This window comes from Sapajus apella, unplaced genomic scaffold (assembly GCF_009761245.1).
Source record: "Sapajus apella isolate SASKATOON/1434 unplaced genomic scaffold, GSC_monkey_1.0 scaffold68, whole genome shotgun sequence".
NCBI classification, from domain to species: Eukaryota; Metazoa; Chordata; class Mammalia; order Primates; family Cebidae; genus Sapajus; species Sapajus apella.
Genome location: NW_022437008.1, coordinates 5,837,475 through 5,857,511, shown reverse-complemented (window position 1 = coordinate 5,857,511; position 20,037 = coordinate 5,837,475). Strand labels below are relative to the sequence as shown.

Genomic DNA, 20,037 nt, shown 5'->3' with positions numbered 1-20,037 from the left:
GGGCTGGGGGCGGCCGCGCGGCGTCCCGGAGCCTCGGGCCGCCCGGAGCCGGCGGGCGGGCGGAGGCGGAGGCGGAGGCCGCGGCGGCTGCAGCGGCTGCAGGAGCGGCGGCGGCTGCGGCTGCGGCGGCGGCATCTCCTCCTCACATGACCCCACTGTTTGTCCCCGTGATCAGCGCGAGCGGCTCCCGTATCTCCTCCGTCCCCTCCTGCCGCGCGGCGTGAGCGCCGGGCTCGGGGCCCCCCCGGCCGCCCGCCCCCTCCCCTCCCTCCCTCCCCCCCCCCCCCCCCCCCCCCGGGCCCCGCGCCCCCCCCGCCCCCGCCCCCCCCCATGGACATGCTGGACCCGGGTCTGGATCCCGCTGCCTCGGCCACCGCTGCTGCCGCCGCCAGGTAAGAGCCCCGGCCGGGCCGTGCCCCCTCGCCCCGGCCCCGGCCCCGCGGCCTGCAGGCCGGGCCGCCATGATCCCGAGCGGCCGCGGGCCCGGCTCAAAATGGAGGCCGCCGGCGCGGGGGGGACCCGGCACCTCCCGCCCCCGGACCCCGACCTCAGCGGCGCCCCTGACCTCAGGCGCCGCCGGGCGGGATTGGGGCCCCACAGCTGGGCGTGGGAGCGGGGGCGCGGGCCGCGGGCCGCGCTGACCCCGCTCCCTCCTGTGCCCCTGGCAGCCACGACAAGGGACCCGAGGCGGAGGAGGGCGTCGAGCTGCAGGAAGGTGAGTGCTTGCCGGGCCGGCCGCGCCCGGGGAGGACTGGGGGCTCCAGGCGCGGCCCTGACCGTGCCCCGACCCTCCTCGGCCCCAGGCGGGGACGGCCCAGGGGCGGAGGAGCAGACGGCGGTGGCCATCACCAGCGTCCAGCAGGCGGCGTTCGGCGACCACAACATCCAGTACCAGTTCCGCACAGAGACGAATGGAGGACAGGTGAGCTGCGGGCCGCGAAGAACTGGCGGGCGGGCGAGCGTGCGGGGAAGGCTCGGACCTGGCCCCAGCGCCGGCCTCGCCGCTCTGCCGCCCCCTGCAGGTGACATACCGCGTAGTCCAGGTGACTGATGGTCAGCTGGACGGCCAGGGCGACACGGCTGGCGCCGTCAGCGTCGTGTCCACCGCTGCCTTCGCGGGGGGGCAGCAGGCTGTGACCCAGGTGGGTGTGGACGGGGCAGCCCAGCGCCCGGGCCCCGCTGCTGCCTCTGTGCCCCCAGGTCCTGCAGCGCCCTTTCCGCTGGTAGGTGCCCTGCCATCCCTGGGGGGGTGGAGAGGGGACATTGGCTCTGCTCTTGGGGAGCCCCGGGGGCGGGATGCTGTGTCGCCCAGTGGATGCTGCCTTCAGGCCTCAGGCTTTGCGGTGTTGGATCCCTGGTGCGCCCGGTGAAACTTCCAAGTTTTTTTTTCCTGCAAAATGGGAATGATGTGTCTAGGAGGAAAGTTTCTTAGACTGCTTAGCAAATGATCGCCAACTTCTTGCCCTGTTCCAAGGCAGTCTGAGACACAGGATGAATGCTACATGCAGGAGTCTCCACTCCTCTCTTAATGCAGAAAATGTAGTAAACCGCAAGCTCACCAATGAGGGGACGGGATGGGGGAACAGAGAAAGCTAAGGGTAGCCTCTGTCCTCCTACTCTCCAGGCTGTGATCCAAAATCCCTTCAGCAATGGTGGCAGCCCCGCAGCTGAGGCTGTCAGCGGGGAGGCACGATTTGCTTATTTCCCGGCGTCCAGTGTGGGAGATACTACGGCTGTGTCCGTACAGACCACAGACCAGAGCTTGCAGGCTGGAGGTGAGGAGAGGAAGAAGCCAGGTTGGCAGGCAGGGGAGGCAACTGGTCCAGCAGGGAGGGAAGCCCCCACAACCAGTTCTGACTCTGCCCTCTTGTGCCACTAACCCCCCATTCCCTGCAGGCCAGTTCTATGTCATGATGACTCCCCAGGATGTGCTTCAGACAGGAACACAGAGGACGATTGCCCCCCGGACACACCCCTACTCTCCGTACGTGCAGGGGGCACCAGGAGGGCCTGGCATTGGAACCAAAGGAAGGGAAGGGGTTCTGGAGTAGAAGCTGGGCAGTTAGCATGAACCGGGTGCACTGTGTAGTATTTTCTGTTCTTTGCCTGTTTCTGCTACTCCAGTGCACATAAAGTATCACGTCTTTTCTCTCTTCATGTGGATTTATCTTGCAAAGATAATTTTTAAGTCTGATAATTAACAGATGCTTGGGCAAACAGATCTGCCATAATACATGACCCCTTTTCTGTTCTCCTCTTCTAGAAAAATCGATGGAACCAGAACACCCCGAGATGAGAGGAGAAGAGCCCAGCACAATGAAGGTGAGGACAAGGTGGGGCTTCAGGCCCCCTCGACCACCACCCTCGCAGGCTCAGCCAGCCCCGGGGTGTGGAGTGACAGAGAGGGAGGCCACTCTCGCCCAAGCCTGCCACAAGTGCTCCGGAGGGCTTTGCGCTGAAAACGTAGAAAATGAGCAACGAAGGGAGAGTACAGTGTCAGGAGTAGAGGGGCAGGGACCATGAACAGGGAGCGTGTGCTGACCCAGCTGGTGATCTTGAATTCATGGCTCACATCTAAGGTGGGGGACTTCACATTCCCATTTGGATTGCCTGCCCCGCTTGAAAAATGGGGCTGACTGGGTTCACCTGGGCTGACCTTTCCACGTGGCAGCTGTCGTGCTCACATCCCTCACTCCCATGCCTGCCTGGTCTCCAGAAGTAGGTCTGGTCCCCCAGGGAGCACATCTGAGGGAGAAACTGTGTGAAGCGCTGCCTGAGGCTGTAGCATCCTGCCTTTCCAGAAACGCCAAGTCTCGCCTCAGGTCATTTGACAGTCAGCACTGTCCTCGCCTCCCCGAGCCCCCCCCGCCCCCCGTCAGTAGCCACTGCAGTGTGCAAGTGCCGGGGGAGCGTTTATACCCAAACAACCATCATTCAACAAATATTTACCGTCCGTGGGTTCCAGGCTGAGCAGCACGGGCCTTGTGCCAGGTCTGGAGTCTGGCCTGGAGTGTCAGGGAGGCTCGAAGGCTGGAGGGCTTGAGTCTCACGGGACTTTGATGTGGGGTGGGCTGGGGTGAGGCATCCCCAGGGAGAGGGGAGCGTGGGTCAGATTGCTTTGTGGGGTGCTGGTTTGGTTGTGGGAGAGGCATTCCATGTGGAATGCCTCAGGAGGGAAGATTGGGAAGATCAGGAAGGCCTTGAATGTCCGAGCGAGGCTGTGAGTCTTGAGTCCTAAAGGTGGCGATGGGACTGGGGTCTGTGGCCCACGTAGTTAGTTGTGTTCTGAGCCGTTCCTCTGAGTTCAGGCGTTCATGCTGTTCATTCAGCGCATGTGTAGTTCGGCCGACCCCCGTTTTGCATCAGATATAGCATTGCGGTGGGTAACAGGACAGACGAGGTCTGAGCTCTCTGTGTGTTCTGGTGGAAGAGATGGAAGTCACACAACCACAGCAGGCGTCAGGCAGCATGGGCAGCCACAGGCAGAATTGGAAAGCTGGGGAAGGAGGTGGCGGGTGATGGCAGCACAGCAGTGTGCCCTAAGGGCTCTCTGAGAGGTGACATTTGAGCAGAAGCCTGAAGGGACCTGACGGAAGGGGTCTATTGAGAGCCTCAGGAGAGTCCCAGGCAGAGGGAAGAGCTAGGACACAGGCCAGGCCCTGAGCCGGGGCCACCGTGGTGTGTCTGCAGAAGAGCAGAATTCAGGAAAGAAAAGAGGAAGTTGGTGCAATGGAGGGGGCTGCCCAGGCCAGATGGTGGAGGACCTTGGAAGAGGTCCCTAGTGTGGCTGTCTGGGCCCCTGCAGTTTTATTCCAGGGTGATGAGAAGCCAGCAGAGGGGTTTGTGCATGGAGGCTGCTGGCAAGGCTGGTGGGAAGAGGCTGGGAGGTAGGAGGCCACATAGGTGTCAAGCCTGAGACAGGGCAGGGGAGCAGGGAAATGGGGGGAGGACTCCAAGGCTGGAGAGTCAGGGTTTCGTGCTGGACTCCTGTGCTTGGAAGGGAAGGGGTGCATCTGAGCTTGGCTTTGGGATGCATTGAGTTTGGGGGCCCCCAGGGCAGCCCCAGCCCCACTGCTTACCTAGCATGGGGGAGCGTTGGGGTGGTTCTTAATGTCCGTGCCTGTCCTCCCTCTGTGAAATGCTGGAAGCACAGCTGCCCCTGGCGCCTGGCGGGGATGCAGTGAGTCATGGTGGCCACACAGTAAGGCTGAAGAGAAGACTCAGGACCCTCCCGCCCTACTGTCACCCCCGCCTCTCCCTCAGCTAATTCGACTCTAGGCAGCCTTGAGACTTTGTCAGCCTGTGAAGCAGTCTCCGTCACCTGCCCGCTTCTCCTGCTCTGTTCCATCTCTGCTCTCCTGACCTCCAGAACATCCGCCCCATCTGCTCATCCTCCCAGTACCCTTGGCCATCTGGCTCATTGCTCTACCAAAACAGCTCCACTTCAGGTCACCCATGGTGACCCCATTGCCACATCCCCTGGCCTCCTTTGCTGTCTGGACTCCAAGCACCTGACGCTGCCTGTTTGTCTCTGTTACTTTCTGAAATCTTCCTTTCGCCTCCACCCTCTTTGATTCTCCTGTGGTCTTTGTCCCTCCTGCCCCACTGTTAACAGTGAAATCTCCAGGGCTCTCCCAGTTCCTGGGAGAGGGAGTAGGTGGGAGTAGGTGGGAGCACCTGGGAATCTGTTTTCCACCAGCTCTTCAGGTGATTTGTCATAGTGGACTAGTTTGAGAAACTGCTTTCTGCTTTCGCTGCAGGTGTTTCCTTTTTTTTTTTTGAGAAGTGGGGGTCTCACTCTGTCACCCAGGCTGGAGTGCAGTGGCACAATCACAGCTCACTGCAGCCTTGACCTTCCAGGCTCAAGTGATCCTTCCACCTCAGGCCTCTGAGTAGCTGGGACCACAGGCAGGCTCCATCACATGGGGTAATTTTTTATCTGTAGAGTCGAGGTCTTGCTATGCTGCCCAGGCTTGTCTTGAACTTCTGGCTCAAGCAATCCTCGGCCTTGGCTACAGGCCTGAGACACCACGCCCAGTCTTGCTGGTGTTTCTTAAGGTCCAGCCCTTTCTGTCTGCGTCAGGTGTATGACGCATGAGGCCAGGGGCGGGCTCGGGAGCTTTTGGTCAGTATCCCCCAAACTCTGTTCCTACTTGTAGGTGTTCCTCTTTTCTCTTTGCTCCAGAAGAGTGTGTGACTCACAAAAAGTTGAGGACTGTTTCTTGATGTCCTCCCAGGCTTCGCCCACCAGCTGGCTCCTGGTAATGCACAGAGCTGTATTTCCATTCCATTCCTCTCCTTGGAACTCCAACCCCACATTTTGAACTACCCGTTCAAGATCTCCATCTCCGGACATCCCTGCAATGCCTCAAATTCAACTCGCCCAAAACAGAACGTGCCATCTCCCCTCTCCAAAGCCTCTCAGGCAACGTTCCTCTTTCCAGAGTAGCAAAAGCTACCCCTGTCACAGCTGCCCAAGCCGAAAGCTAAAACCAGAGCCGCTTTCAACTCTGCCCTCTTCCCTTAGGGCCGCAATCCCCAAGTTTCCATTCTGTGGTGAATTTCAGATCTGTTTCCCTCACTTCTTTTTCCCTCCTTCCCACCACTTCTTGGTACTATAGCAGCTCATCCCAGAGTCACAAACTCACTGCCTGCAGGGGCCTGAGGGAGGGAGGTGGCATGTCAGAAAGGGGCGTGTGGTAGGGCGTGGTGGCTCACACCTGTAATCCCAGCACTTTGGGAGGCCAAGATGGGGGGATCACTTGAGCCCAGGAGTTCGAGACCATCCTGGGCAGTGTGGTGAAACCATGTCTCTACCCAAAAACCTAAAAAAATTAGGCAGGCCTGGTGGCACATGCCTGTAATCCCAGCTTCTCAGGAAGCTGTGCGGGAGGATGGCTTGGGCCCGGGAGGTGGAGGTTGCAGTGAGCTGAGATTACACTCCAGCCTGAGCAACAGAGCCAAACCCTGTCTCAGAAAAGAATAGGAAGGGGTGTGGGAACCCCTGGTGTTGCGGGGCATGCATGTCCTGCCTGAAGGGTGGCCCTTGCCCAGTGTTCAGGTTTTCTGTCTTGATTTTTTTTTGTCTACTTGTTCTACCAGTTGGTGAGAAGGGTGTCCGTGTCTTTCCCGATATTTGTGGATTTGTCCATTTCTTCCTTCAGTCCTGGCAGGTTTTGCTTCTGTTTTTTTTTTTTTTTTTTGAGACAGAGCCTTGGTCTGTCATCCAGTTTGCAGTGCAGTGGCGCGGTCTCGGGTCGCTGCAACCTCCGCCTTCTGGGTTCAAGCAATTCTCGTGCCTCAGCCTCCCGGGTAGCTGGGATTACAGGCACGCACCACTACGCCTGGCTAATAGTTTTGCATTTTTAGTAGAGATGGGGTTTTGCCACGTTGGCCAGGCTGGTCTCGAACTCCTGGCCTCATGTGATCCGCCCTCCATGGCCTCCCAAAGTCCTGGGATTACAGGCATAAGCCACCCCATCCAGCCTCTGAATTTTGTTTTTAAGTGTCCTATGGAGTAACCTAAGTGCTTCTGCAGAATGGACGTGGCCTTGGTCTTAGTAGGCCTTCCTGTATTTCTAATGTGCCGTGATGGTCTTCTGAAGCCGCAGGCCGGACAGCATCACCACCTGCTAAAGTCAGGGCCTAGACTCAAGGGCCTGGGCCTCCAGAGGAGGAGGAGATGCAGTCCTGACCTGCCAGCTGGTCTTGACAAGCTCTTCGCACCCCCGCACAGCCACAGTGTGTTTTTCAGGCCACCATTTCTGGGATTTTCCCACCTGTCTGCCTTAAAGCTGTTCTTCTCAGGAACCAGCCGGAGTGTTTCCTGGATCTCTGAGGTTTCATTCCCATGCAGAGGCTATGGCCCAGCGCCTGGCATTCCCCAGACACTTTGTACCATCTTCAGTGGTGACACAAATGCTATGGGGTCAGTGCCACCTGCCCACAGTGGTGCTGCGAGTGTCAGCGGGGTGGTGCCGCTTCCACCCTGGACCCTGGCCTGGCGGAGGGCCTGGCACGCAGTAGGGCGGGCAGTAAGTAATCAAGTGCTGGAGAGGATATAGCTGCAGCCGGTGCCCAGCCCTTGAGAGGACCATGGGAGGGCAGAGGCTGAAATGAGGCCGCCTACTGAGTTCCTCCGTGGACCTCTGGGCGTGGAGCGCTGTGCTGGGGACTGTGCCAGCGGTGCCACCAGGTCTGGCCTCTCAGCACCACTGCTGCTTTTGGCCACAGAGTTCCCGCAGGCAGGTGTGCCTGTCTCTGGTGGGAGGGTTCAGTGCACTGTGACAGACATAGGGGAGCAAGCAGTCACTGAGCCCTGTGCAGGGCCTGGACCATGCTCGCTAGTGAGCACCGATCTTGAGGTATTTGTTTTGGAGGAAAGAGAGGAGCACGAGGGTGGAAGAGGGGCCAGGGAAGAGTGGTCACGGTGGGAGGGGAGAGTCCACGTCCATCGGAGGGTTTGTCGCTCGGGCCTGAGTGGGAGGCATTCAAGGTGGGGAGGGGCTGGTCAGCATCATGGGGACAACCCAGAGAAGCCAGAGGGGTTTGCCGGTGGGTGGGCCCCAGCCTTCTTGAGGGAACGGCATGGCCGGGGAGCTTCTGATCTTGGGGCGTGAGGGTAATGGGCAGGCTGTGGCCCACTCCTTCTCATGCTCACCAGAGCCCTGCCCAGTTTCCCATCACCACTACCCAAGGGTTGGAAAACAGCCCTAGCCTTCCTGCCACATCCGCCCTAGCCATAGGCTCCGTTCCCCTCCACAAATGCCGCAGACAGCGGGAGCCACCCTGTCGGGGCTGGGGGTCCATAGGGTGGGAGTTGGGGGTAGCTAAGCGTTCTTTCGTGTCCGCACGGTGCTTGGTGCTAGGGCTTAGCAGGCGGTGAAGGGTTGGGACCGCCTGGCGTCAGCAGGCCCTGAGCCGGGGGTCTCAGGCTCTGGGACACACAGATCCCAGGCAGGTATCAGGATGGGATGTGCTCTGCCTGGGGGCAGCTGCCGCCCAGCCAATACAGTTGGGTGAGATTGTGGAGTTTTATGGAGTTAAGTCACAAATCTGCGTTTTTAAAGTAAAATCTTCTATGAGTTGCCATCTCTGGCCTTCAGCATAGGGTTTGTGTCTCTCCTGGGTGAGCCGATGCCCTGTGAGCCAGGCCCCAGGAGCTGCAGGTGCCAGTTAGGAGCTGCCATTGCCCCGTGGAAGGATTTTAAGCAGGGGCGAAACATGGTCAGACTAGGACTTAGGGATGAGGGAAAAAAAAACAAAATCACGCGGCCCAGAGTCTCTAGGGAGACTGGAGAATCCAGTGCAGGGGCTTCGGGAGCCAGAGATGGCACTGGTCTTATGCAGAGGAGCCTGCCTCCCAATATGTGCCCACTGTGGCCAGAGCGCCATTTCTCCAAAGGAGCCAGCGATGCCAATTATGACGTGAACTTTTCTTATTTTTAACTGTCAATTCAAATTTGTACAAGTATGGCGGGGCAGGCCCCCAGAATGAACTCAAAGTGCCTGACCGTTGACGTTTGACGTCCGTCCTGGCACTGGATGGCCCAGCTTCCCTTGTTCCTCTTGAGAAGCTGGGGTGGGGGGTGGCTGGGCTCATGTTGCCGCCCTACACTTCCCAGGGCTGTGGTCTGGGTGGGGCCTGCGCCATGCCTTGGTGTCCTTGGGCTGAGCCTCTGCCCTGTGAGGATGGCCGCTCAGGCACGAGCGCTGTCAGCGAAGCCGTGGCTGTGGCTGTTTCCCGCAGTGGAGCGGAGGCGGAGGGACAAGATCAACAACTGGATCGTCCAGCTTTCGAAAATCATTCCAGACTGTAATGCAGACAACAGCAAGACGGGAGCGGTGAGCGCCCCGGACCCTCAGGGGCTGCAGCGGGCCTGGCCCCCAGCCCTTGCACGCAGCAAGTCCAACTGCCATGGGGCTTGGGAGTCGTCCTGGGGTGGGGACCAGTGGGTGGTACCCGCCCTAAGGCTCCTGGTCCCCTCGCCCTCCAGAGTAAAGGAGGGATCCTGTCCAAGGCCTGCGATTACATCCGGGAGCTGCGCCAGACCAATCAGCGCATGCAGGAGACCTTCAAGGAGGCCGAGCGGCTGCAGATGGACAACGAACTCCTGAGGCAGCAGGTGGGTGCCAGGCCTGGAGCGGGTCAGGGCCCAGGAGCCCCAGAGGCCAGGCACCGGCCCTCTACTCCCTTGTCCCCTGTCGTGTCCGCCAGATTGAGGAGCTGAAGAATGAGAATGCCCTGCTTCGAGCCCAGCTGCAGCAGCACAACCTGGAGATGGTGGGCGAGAGCACCCGGCAGTGACGCCCGCCGCCACTGCGCAGCCGCCGCCACCCACGCCGGCCTCTGCTGCCCCCTTCCCCAGCCCTTAGCACAGAGAGGGACACACGCCCCTCCCCCAGCTGCGTTTTTTTATAGTAGATTTTTAACAAAAAAAAAAAAAAACGGGGAGAAATAATGCATTTCTGTGGATACAGTGCCCACCGCCCTCCTCCACTTGGAAACGGTATCCTCCCTCCCCATCTGTCTGTCTGTCGCCCTACTCCCGGCCCTCACTAAGCCCCGGCACTTCTAGTGGTCTCACCTGGAGGCAGGAGGGAGGGGGACAGAGGCCCTGCTGCGTCCCACTGCCTCCTGGTCTCTGGAGGTACTGAGACAGGGTGCTGATGGGAAGGAGGGGAGCCTCTGGTGGGGGCCACCCAGGGCCTGGACCTACGCAGGGTGGCAGCATCCCACTCCACCTCTTGTTTCTGGGTCCCTGCTCCCCTTTGGGTGTGTGTGTGTGTGTGTTTTAATTTTCTTTATGGAAAAATTGACAAAAAAAAATAGAGAGAGAGAGAGGTATTTAACTGCAATAAACTGGCCCCATGTGGCCCCCGCCTTGTCTGCTTGTGTGTCTGTCCGTCTCAGGAGTGGGGATGGGGCCTGGGGTCTGCAGAGCTCCACAAGGCACCGTTCCACTGTTGTGCACATGGCTGTGTGCGGTCCCTGCCAGCTGCACCACCCGGTACCCAGTGGTTGGATGGATGGAGGAATTAAGGAATGAATGTCCCGTTTGAGGCCCTAGGTGTGTATGAGGGTGTGGAACAGCGGGAGCTGGGGTCAAGGACGTGTCCCATGTTGGAGGAGAGGCTGGGGTCTCTGTGTCAGTAGTTCCTGGAAACAGGACCAGCCCCTGGCCCTACCCTGCTGGGCTGAAGCCCTCCCCTCTGCACCAGCCAATGGTGGGGCCTGGCCTTGAGCCCCTCACCCCCAGAGAGGGCAGATAGCCAGAGCGCCAAGCTTGGCCCGTCAGCCTGTCGCCTTCCACCGAGGCCCTGGCGCCTGTGCTGTGACCCCTGCCCCGGCTGATGATGAAACCTGGCCCGAGCTGTGATGCAGCCTGGTAGGGCTGGGGGCTGCTGCATGTCTCCCCCAGTGACCACTTTCTGGGCCCTGCCTCATCCTGCAGCCCCTTTCAGCTCCATCCACTCCCAGGGGTTGGGCCTGCCACTCTGCTCACCTTGTGGAGCTCCATGCCCTGCCTTACCCCCGAGTACCCCCCACCTCGTCTCTTCTCTCAAGAGCCCTGTCTTCTTTTCCTAGCCATTCCCATCTGAAGCCATCTTTATTCACTCAGTTTTCAGAGATAGGGTCTCACTCTTGTCACCCAGGCTAGAGTGCAGTGGCGACGATCATGGCTCACTGTAATATTGACCAACTATAGCCAGGTTTCTGTAGAGATGGGGTCTCACTTTGTTACCCAGGCTGTGGCACGAGGAGCCTCCCATGTGGTGTGGACGGGTAGGCAGATGACAGGGCCTGTCCATTTCTGTGCTTTGAGTGGGCCTTGGCAGCGGCTCAGCAGCCGGTCAGAAGTGTTCATTCCTTAACAACAACATTCCCAGGCTCTGGTGACTGGGCTGACACTGGATGGCCCTGGAATGAAAGAGGCAAAGTGGCAAAATGTCCAAGGGCCCATCTGGAACCAAGGTTTGTCGGTCCCTTGGGCCATGTGCACCCTGAGCTGGACCTAGTAGTGGATAGGGGCAGTGGGTGGGAATTGTGGCAGTGGATGGGAATAATGGCAGTGGGCGGGAATAGTGGCAGTGGGCGGGAATAGTGGCAGTGGGCGGGAATACTGGCAGTGGATGGGAATGGTGGCAGTGGATGGATGACTGCTAACAGCCAGCAGTCAGGCAGCCTGGGTTTATCCCCCAGCCATTGGTGTCCCAAGGAACCAGCTCCCTGTAAACATCCCTGGCTTGTAGTGCTTGCCGATTTCTGTATGTCAACATACCTACCACTGCTGATTTCAGGGTGCCACCATGATGCTACTGAATGCAGAGTTTCGAGATGTGCATGGTCTGCTCTGGAGCAGGTCTAACAAGCCACTGTGCCCTGCTGTGTTTTAGGGGAGATGGGGAAGCCTATGGGTAAGTGCACAGGCCCTGGGGTCAGGCTGTCCAGGCTGGAATCCCAGCTCTGCCTCTGGCTGGGCAAGCTTGGCCTGTACCCTGATCTCTGCCTTTGGTGCGTTTTCTTTAAAGTGAAGGAAATGAGTGTTCAACGGGGAGGAGGCTCCTAAGAGGGAGCAGGGTCTGGGGAGCCCAGGCCCCTGGGGTTGGATGGCTGAGAAGGCAGCCCCTGAATAGAGAGCAGAGCCCAGGGTGGGGCAGCAAGTGCTGCTGGGAGAATAAGCGGCACAGGCTGAGCTGGTGCAGAAGTGAGTTAACATATGTGCCGTCGTATAAAATGCACTCATCAGACAGCAGATGTTAGCTATTACTGTTACCGCTATTTCAGATTTTATAGATGGTCTCACTCTGTCACCCAGACTGGAGTGCAGTTGCACAATCATAGCTCACTACAGCCTCAACCTCCTGGGCTTAAGTGATCCTCCCGCCTCAGCCTCCCAAATAGCTGGGACTACAGATGTGTGCCACCATGCCTGGCTAACTTTGTTTAAAAATTTTTTTTGTAGAGATGGGGGTTTCCCTATGTTGCTCAGGCTAGTCTTGAACTTCTGGGCTCAAGCAATCCTCATGCCTCGGCCTCCCAAAGTGCTGGGATTAGAGACATGAGCCACAGTGTTGGGCCATATTTCTGCTGTCATTTATGGCCAAAAGTTTGCTCAAACATTTTCCAGTTACCAGAGCCACATCTCAAGGGTCTGACACTGGGAAAACACCATGTGCGGATCAGGGGCACACGTTTTTTTTTTTTTTTTTTTGAGACGGAGTTTCGCTCTTGTTACCCAGGCTGGAGTGCAATGGCGCGATCTCGGCTCACCGCAACCTCCGCCTCCCGGGTTCAGGCAATTCTCCTGCCTCAGCCTCCTGAGTCGCTGGGATTACAGGCACACGCCACCATGCCCAGCTAATTTTTTGTATTTTTAGTAGAGACGGGGTTTCACCATGTTGACCAGGATGGTCTCGATCTCTTGACCTCGTGATCCACCCGCCTCAGCCTCCCACAGTGCTGGGATTACAGGCTTGAGCCACCGCGCCCGGCCCAGGGGCACACGTTGATGCCCGTCCTGCTCAGGGATATCCAGCATTCCCTGCCAGAACCGATGCATGTGTGGTGAGAGCCCAATGCAATGGATGCTTCCCCCAATGTGCCGGACACTCCTGGGGGGCCTGCAGCTGCCAGCCATGCCCCGTGCTCATGGCGGCCAGGAAGCAGGTGGAGGAGAGCGGAACCTTGATTCTGCTCATCAAACTGCTTAACCGCTGAAGCAAAGCAGGGAACTTTTTCCCTATCAGCAGGATGACGTCGTGATGGGGAAAGGTTTCCCTGTACGGCTGTGCTGGTGAGCAGTGTGTGTCTGTGGCCCCATCTGCCCCACCCCCCAGACACACCTCTGCCGGCTGAGGGTGACACAATCCTGTTCCCTGTTGCTCTGTTCCCGCTTATCTCTCCCGCCTTTTCGGCGCCACTATCTTCTTGGAAATGAGTCAGAGCAAAGGGGAGGGGGCTCAGACCACTGCCTCCCCTGGCAGGCCCTATAAAAGCGACTGTCACTGGGTCCCAGACACCAGAGCAAGCTCAAGACCCAGCAGTGGGACAGCGGACAGACAGCACGATGGCATTGAGCTCCCAGATCTGGGCCGTCTGCCTCTTCCTCCTCCTCCTTCTCGCCAACCTGACCAGTGGCTTCGTTTTCCCACAACAGGTAAGAGCCCAGCAACCTGGGTCCTAGCAGGGTAGCAGGGATGGGAGAGCCAGGCCCCAGCCGAGGGCACTGGAGACACCTGAGCACTGAGCAGAGTTCAGGACGGCTCAGGGGGACTGGCAGCTGCTTAAAGAACAGGAATCAGGCCAGGCACGATGGCTCACACCTGTAATCCCAGTACTTTGGGAGGCTGAGGCGGGTGGATCACTTGAGGTCAGTTTGAGACCAGCCTGGCCAACATGGTGAAACCCCCTCTCTACTAAAAATACAAAAATTAGCTGGGCGTGATGGTGGGTGCCTGTAATCCCAGCTACATGGGAGACTGAGGCGGGAGAATCACTTGAACCTGGGAGGTGGAGGTTGCACGGTGAGCTGAGATCGCACCACTGCACTCCAGCCTGGGTGACAGAGCAAAACTCCATCTCCAAAAAGAGAACAGAAATCAGTGAAGCACCGAGTGACAGGGACTGGAAGGTCCTAATTCTGTGGGTATTTACGAAGCCCCTATGCTGTGTCACTTGGTAGAGTGACCGTGATCCATTCGCCACACAGCAGTCACTTTTTTGGTTTGTTTTTTAGAGACAGGGTCTCCCTCTGTTGCCGAGGCTGGAGTGCAGTGGCACAGTCACAGCTCACTGTAGCCTCAACCTCCTGTGCTGGAGCGATCCTCCTGCCTCAGCTGCCCAAGTAGCTGGGACGGCAGGCACACGCCACAGGTTGGGGGACCACGGGCGCGGTCAAGGGGCTGGCAGTCGAGCAAGTGTTTCCTGAGAAAGTGACGGTTGACTTACATCTTGGAGGGTGAGAGATGGAGGCAGCAAAGACCCAAGGAGAGGACAAGCCAGCATAGCCCAGGGTCAGAGCTGAACCAGAAGAGAAGGTGGGACTTGGGGATAAGGCTGAGGGTGGGCAGGTCCCAAAGTCTCGTGGGCAGCCATGCAGACACTGATTTTTCCTTGGAGTAAAGAGGAAGCCCCTGCAGGCTTTTTGTGTGTGTATGTGTGAGATGAAGTCTCTCTCTCGCCCAGGCTGGAGTGCAGTGGTGTCATCTTGGCTCACTGCAACCTCCACCTCCTGGATTCAAGCAATTCTCCTGCCTCAGCTTCCTGAGTAGCTGGGATTACAGGCGCCTGCCACCACACCTGGCTAATTTTTATACGTTTAGTAGAGACAGGGTTTCACCATGTTGGCCAGGCTGGTCTTGAATTCCTGACCTCAAGTGATCCACCTGCCTCGGACTCCCAAAGTGCTGGGATTACAGGTGCATGCCACTACACCCGGCTAATTTTTGTATTTTTAGTAGAGACAGGGTTTCACCATGTTGGCCAGGCTGGTCTTGAACTCCTGACCTCAGGTGATCTGCCCACCTCAGCCTCCCAAAGTGCTGTGATTACAGGCGTGAGTCACCTTGCCTGGCCTCCTGTAAATTTTTTAAATGGGGAAAACCACAATCTCGCTGGCCATGTTTTTAAAAACGTTAGTCTGCCACCTGGGCACTGTGGCTCACAGCTGTAATTCCAGAATTTTGGAAGGCCAAGGTAGGAAGATCACTTGAGCTCAGGAGTTTGAGACCAGCCTGGGCAACACAGCCAGACCCCACCTCTACAAAAAAATTAAAAAATGTGCCAGGTGAGGTGGCATGCACTTGCTGTCCCAGCTACTCAGGAAGCTGAGGCGGGAGGGTCGCTTGAGCAAAGGAAGCCGAGGGTGCAGGGCACCATGACTGTGCCACTGCACTCCAGCCTGGGCGACAGAAGGAGACCCTGTCTCTAAAAGAACAAACAAACAAAGTGACTCTGCTTTGTGGCAAATGGATTGAGGGGTGAGAATGCAGGGAGATGTGTTAGGAGGCACTGGCATGCAGGCAAGGGAAGGTGATGTCCCAAAGAAGAGTCACAGCTGTGGAAAGAGGAGGAGGCAGATCTGGGAGATTTTTTTTAAAGGAAGAACCACCCGTGGGAAGGTGAGCAGAAGCAAGAAAGCAAGGCCCCTCCTAGAAGTCCAGCTGAGCTCTGGGTTTAAACCACTTGGAGAGGAGCAGGTTGCTGGGAGCCAGTCTAAGAGGTCCGCCGGGTCCCCTGCCATCCTCAATGCCCCCTTGTTTTCACAGACAGGACAACTCACCGAGCTTCAACCCCAGGACAGAGCTGGAGCCAGGGCCAGCTGGATGGTGAGCAAGCCAGTGACGCCCTTCCCAGCCCCCTGCTCCCTTCCCATGCTCAGGCCTGTTCCCGTCTCACACTCCCTTCCTTCCCACAGCCCATGATCCAGAGGCGAAGGAGGCGAGACACCCACTTCCCCATCTGCATTTTCTGCTGCGGCTGCTGTCGTCAATCAAAATGTGGGATGTGCTGCAAGACGTAGAACCTTCCTGCCCTGCCCCCGTCTCCTCCCTTCCTTATTTATTCCTGCTGCCCCAGAACACTGGGAATAAAATGGCTGGTTCTTTTGTTTTCCAAACCAGAGTGTCTGTTGTCCTTTCTCTCTGCCGAGGGCCTGTGCTAAGAGCTTGTCCTGATCCCTGCCTTGCAAGTGCCAGTGCTTGGTGGGTCATGTGGGGCTGCTCAGTCCTGGAGTTTGCCAGAAAAGTTGGTAAAGCACATTCGTTTCTGTTCTCCCCCTTCATGTTGCAATAACAGGGAATGTTAAGTTAATGTTTCCTCTCCTTGAGGTCTTCCTGAAACAGCAGTAGAAATCAGTGCCTATAAGGCAAGCTTGTCCAACCCGAGGGCCACATGCAGCCCAGGATGGCTTTGAATGCTGCCCAACACAAATTTGTAAACATTCTGAAAACATCATGAATTTTTTTTTTTTTTTTAGTGACGGGGTCTTGCTATGTTGCCCAGGCTGGAGTGCAGTGGCTATTCACAGGCACCATCCCACTACTGATCAGCACGGAGTTTTGACCTGCTCCATTTCCGACCTGGGCTGGTTCACCCCTCCTTAGGCAACGTGGTGGTCCCCTGCTCCTGGGAGGTCACCATATTGATGACAAACTTACTGCGGACACCCGATCGGCATAGCGCACTACAGCCCAGAACTCCTGGACTCAAGCGATCCTCCCACCTCAGTCTCACAAGTAGCTGGGACTACAGGCACGCACCACCACACCCATCGAGATTTTTTTTTTTGCAACTTTTTTTTTTAAGCTCATCAGCTATCGTTAGTGTGTTTTATGTGTCGCCCAAGACACTTGTTCTTCCAGTGTGGCTCAGGGAAGCTGAAACAGACACTGCTACAAAGGTTCTCAAATTAAGATCCAGAGATTTTTTTTTTTTTTTGAGACAGAGTCTCACCCTGTCACCCAGGCTGAAATGGTTGGATCTGATTTCAAGCGATTCTACTGCCTTGGCCTCCTGAGTAGCTGTGACTACAGGCGCCAGCCACCATGAACGGCTAAATTTTGTATTTTTAGTAGAGATGGGGTTTCACCATGTTGGCCAAGCTGATTTTAAAATCCTAACCTCAAGTGATCAGCCCGCCTCGGCCACCCAAAGTGCTGGGATTATAGGCATGAGCCACCATGCTCGGCCTGCCCCACATTTGATAGAAACAAAGATAGGAGCTGCATTTCACTGTCTTCTTAGCTCCTTGGAAGCAAACAGCTCTCACTTGATGGTAAAAGGCATTGGTCATTCGGCTTTGATGTTGGGTGTGGACAGGGAGTGGGAAGGCCCAGGCTTAGCTGGAGAGGGCTCCAAGACACTGCCGCCATGCCCAAGGCAGGCAAACCTGGCTAGAGCTTCTGATTTTGTCAAGAGAAGGTGGAAATTCCTATTTTTATATGAGATTTCTTGCCTTTACAGTATTGGCAACTAAGCAAAGGAATTTGTCTTTTTACATCAACATTCTGTGAGCCAAACTAAGCCCAGCTGGGAGCCAGACCGGCCCGGCACACCACCAACGTCTGCCTTAGCTTTGGAAGCCACGGAGGCTTGTCTTCTGAGAGGGGAGGTTTCCTGAATGAAGACTGAAGGCGTAGGGAGAGGGGAGTTGTGGTGAGCTTGGCATCTTGTTAGCTGCGGCATCTTGTTAGCTGCAACATCTTGCATGCATCTTCTTCATATCTGGAGCTCCACCTCCTCATCTGTATTTTTTATTTTATTTTTTTAGTCTGGGCCTTGCTCCATAGCCCAGGCTGGAGTGCAGTGGCATGATCATGGCTCACTGCAGCCTTGACCTCCGGGGCTCAAGCAATCCTCCCACCTCAGCCTCCTGAGGAGCAGGTGCCTACCACCACGCCCCACTAAATTTTTGTATTTTGTGTGGAGACGTGGGTCTGGCTGTGTTGCCCAGGCTGGTCTCGAACACACAACCTCAAATGATCCTCCCACTCCAGCCTTCCAAAATGCTGGGACTACAGGTGTGAGCCACCATGCCTGGCTTTTCCTTACCTTTAAAAGAACAGAAGCACCGGGTGCGGTGGCTCATGCCTGTAATCCCAGCACTTTGGGAGGTCGAGGCGGGTGGATCACCTTAGGTCATGAGTTCAAGACCAGCCCGGCCAATATAGTGAAACCCCTGTCTCTATTAAAAATACAAAAATTATCCAGGTGTGGTGGCGCACACTTATAATCTCACCTACTCAGGAGGCTCAGGAGAATCGTTTGAACCCAGGAGGCAGAGGCTGCAGTGAGCCAAGATCATTCCACTGCACAGCAGCCTGGGCAACAGAATGAGACTCCATCTCAAAATAAAAAACAAAATAACCAGAGGCGTCTCTACAGGACTTGGCTTATCTGGCTCTAGATGAGTGTGAAATTGTTTTGGAAACTGTCCAATGCCTCATCAATATAAAGGATTCATATTGACAGGGAAGGGTGGGGGCCTCCCTCCTGGCAGGTGGGAAACCTGAATTCAGGAATGACAATGACATGGGGTGCTCTTCTCTCCTTAGCAAGCAGTTCTCTGGGGTGGCCCTAGAGAGATGGGAGAACATGCAAAGCAGAGATACTCACACTTTAGCGTGCTCAAAAAGCTCCTGGAGGGCCTGTGAGAATGCAGATGGGGCCAGGTGCAGTGGCTTGAGCCTGTAATCCCAGCACTTTAGCAAGCTGAGGCTGGAGGATCACTTGAGGCCAGGAGTTCAAGACCAGCCTGACCAACATGGTGAAAGCCCATCTCTACTAAAAATACAAAAATTAGCTGGGCGTGGTGGCACACATGCGTAGTCCCAGCTACTCAGGAGGCTGAGGCACGAGAATTGCTTGAACCTGGGAGGCGGAGGCTGAAGTGAGCCAAGACCTTGCCACTGCATTCTAGCCTGGGTGACAGAATGAGACTCTTGTCTCAAAAAAATAAATAAAATAAATAAAAATAAAATGCAGATGAGGCTGGACGTGGTGGTGCCTGCCTATAATCCCAGCACTTTAGGAAGCTGAGGTGGGAGGATTACTTGAGGCCAGGAATTCGTGGCTGCAGTGACCTATGATGGCACCACTGCACTCCAACGTGGGTGACACAGTGAGACTGTAAAACAAATAGGCAGACAAAATGCAGAGAGCTGGGCCTCCAGAATTTCTGATTTCACAGGTGCAACGTGGGGCTTGGAACTTGCATTCTGAGCAAGCTGCAGTCCTTTGGGGGCTGGTCGTGCAGCTGCCAGCACTGACCAAGGGCAGCAAGGGCCCTTGGATGGATCCAGCCTCAGCCCCCATCAATGAGAGCTTTACGCTTTAAGGGAGAGCTCCCCACAGCCGAGAGCTTGATTCTGAATTCCTGCTGCTAGACGTTGAACTGGCTTCTCTCCAGTCACACTGAAGTTCTAACCCCCGGTAGCTCAGAATGTGACCTGAGTTGGAGGTAAGGTCTTCATAGAAGTAATCGATTTAAAATGAGATGGGTAGATCCTAATCCAATATAACTGGTATCATAAAAACAGGAAGGCCGGGCACTGTGGCTCACACCTGTAATCCCAGCATTTTGGAACGCCAAGGCAGGCGGATCACCTGAGATTGGGAGTTCGAGACCAGCCTGACCAACATGGAGAAACCTCATCTCTATTAAAAATACAAAATTAGCTGGGCGTGGTGGCCAATGCCTGTCATCCCAGCTACTCAAGAGGCTGAGGCAGGAGAATCGCTTGAAGCCAGGAGGTGGAGGTTGCGGTGAGCCGAGATCGTGCCACTGCACTCCAGCCTGAGCAACAAGAGTGAAGCTGTCTCAAAACGCAAAAAACGAGACAATGATAAATCTGACAGGGTGCGGGGGCTCATGCCTATAATCCCAGCACTTTCAGAGGCCAACATAGGAAGATCACTTGAGCAATATAGTGAGACACTGTCTCTACCAAAACAAAAAACAGAAATAAAAAAACCCCACCAGTAGTTCCAGCTACTAGGGAGGCTGAAGCAGGAGGATCACTTGAATCTGGAGGGTCGAGGTGGCAGTGAGCTATGATTGCGCCACTGCACTCCAGCCTGAAGGACAAAGCAAGGCTATGTCTCTAACATGTATACATACATAAATATGGGAAATCTGGGTGTAAAGCCGGTTGCCTCCTCAGAAGCTCGGACATGCCCATCCCTCTCCATGCCTGAAATTACGTCAACAGAATCTGCACTCAGCATCTAGCTTCACCACGCCCACCTCTGCACTCAACGCTAAACTCTGCACTCGGCACCTAGCCCGCCGTTGGAAATCCCCTCTGCACTCAGCACCAGGATCTGCACTCGGCACTTAGCCCGCCCCCTTGGAAATCCCCTCTGCACTCAGCACCAGGATCTGCACTCAACACTAAACTCTGCACTCGGCACCTAGCCCGCCGTTGGAAATCCCCTCTGCACTCAGCACCAGGATCTGCACTCAACCCCTTGGAAATCCCCTCTGCACTCAGCACCAGGATCTGCACTCAACCCTAAACTCTGCACTCGGCACC

General features: G+C 56.4%; 2 protein-coding genes across 6 annotated transcripts; both read left to right on the top strand.

The window, feature by feature from the left end:
* The first annotated feature begins 195 nt into the window (after window positions 1–195).
* Window positions 196–9,889, top strand: USF2 (upstream transcription factor 2, c-fos interacting). 5 transcript variants are annotated; one of them, XM_032249050.1, is made up of 10 exons: window positions 196–392; window positions 669–715; window positions 804–922; window positions 1,023–1,223; window positions 1,625–1,775; window positions 1,897–1,984; window positions 2,264–2,322; window positions 8,750–8,844; window positions 8,997–9,125; window positions 9,218–9,889. In XM_032249050.1, the coding sequence occupies exons 1-10, from the start codon at window positions 331–333 to the stop codon at window positions 9,305–9,307; spliced, it is 1,041 nt and encodes a 346-aa protein (XP_032104941.1). In that variant the 5' UTR covers window positions 196–330; the 3' UTR covers window positions 9,308–9,889. The 5 variants fall into 5 exon arrangements, with proteins under 5 accessions (XP_032104941.1, XP_032104943.1, XP_032104939.1 ...); XM_032249052.1 differs by lacking the exon at window positions 1,023–1,223; XM_032249048.1 differs by having other exon boundaries at window positions 263–392; window positions 8,750–9,125.
* Window positions 9,890–12,916: 3,027 nt separating this feature from the next.
* Window positions 12,917–15,620, top strand: HAMP (hepcidin antimicrobial peptide). Its single transcript, XM_032249053.1, has 3 exons — window positions 12,917–13,160; window positions 15,271–15,330; window positions 15,420–15,620. The coding sequence occupies exons 1-3, from the start codon at window positions 13,071–13,073 to the stop codon at window positions 15,522–15,524; spliced, it is 255 nt and encodes an 84-aa protein (XP_032104944.1). The 5' UTR covers window positions 12,917–13,070; the 3' UTR covers window positions 15,525–15,620.
* The last annotated feature ends 4,417 nt before the right edge of the window (window positions 15,621–20,037 follow it).

Coding starts and splice junctions, on each gene's coding strand:
- USF2 (XM_032249048.1), top strand. CDS start 331: ATGGACATGCTGGACCCGGGTCTGGATCCCGCTGCCTCGGCCACCGCT. Junction 393..668: donor ACCGCTGCTGCCGCCGCCAG/GTAAGAGCCCCG, acceptor TGCCCCTGGCAG/CCACGACAAGGGACCCGAGG. Junction 1,985..2,263: donor CGGACACACCCCTACTCTCC/GTACGTGCAGGG, acceptor CTCCTCTTCTAG/AAAAATCGATGGAACCAGAA.
- HAMP (XM_032249053.1), top strand. CDS start 13,071: ATGGCATTGAGCTCCCAGATCTGGGCCGTCTGCCTCTTCCTCCTCCTC. Junction 13,161..15,270: donor GCTTCGTTTTCCCACAACAG/GTAAGAGCCCAG, acceptor TTGTTTTCACAG/ACAGGACAACTCACCGAGCT. Junction 15,331..15,419: donor GAGCCAGGGCCAGCTGGATG/GTGAGCAAGCCA, acceptor TCCTTCCCACAG/CCCATGATCCAGAGGCGAAG.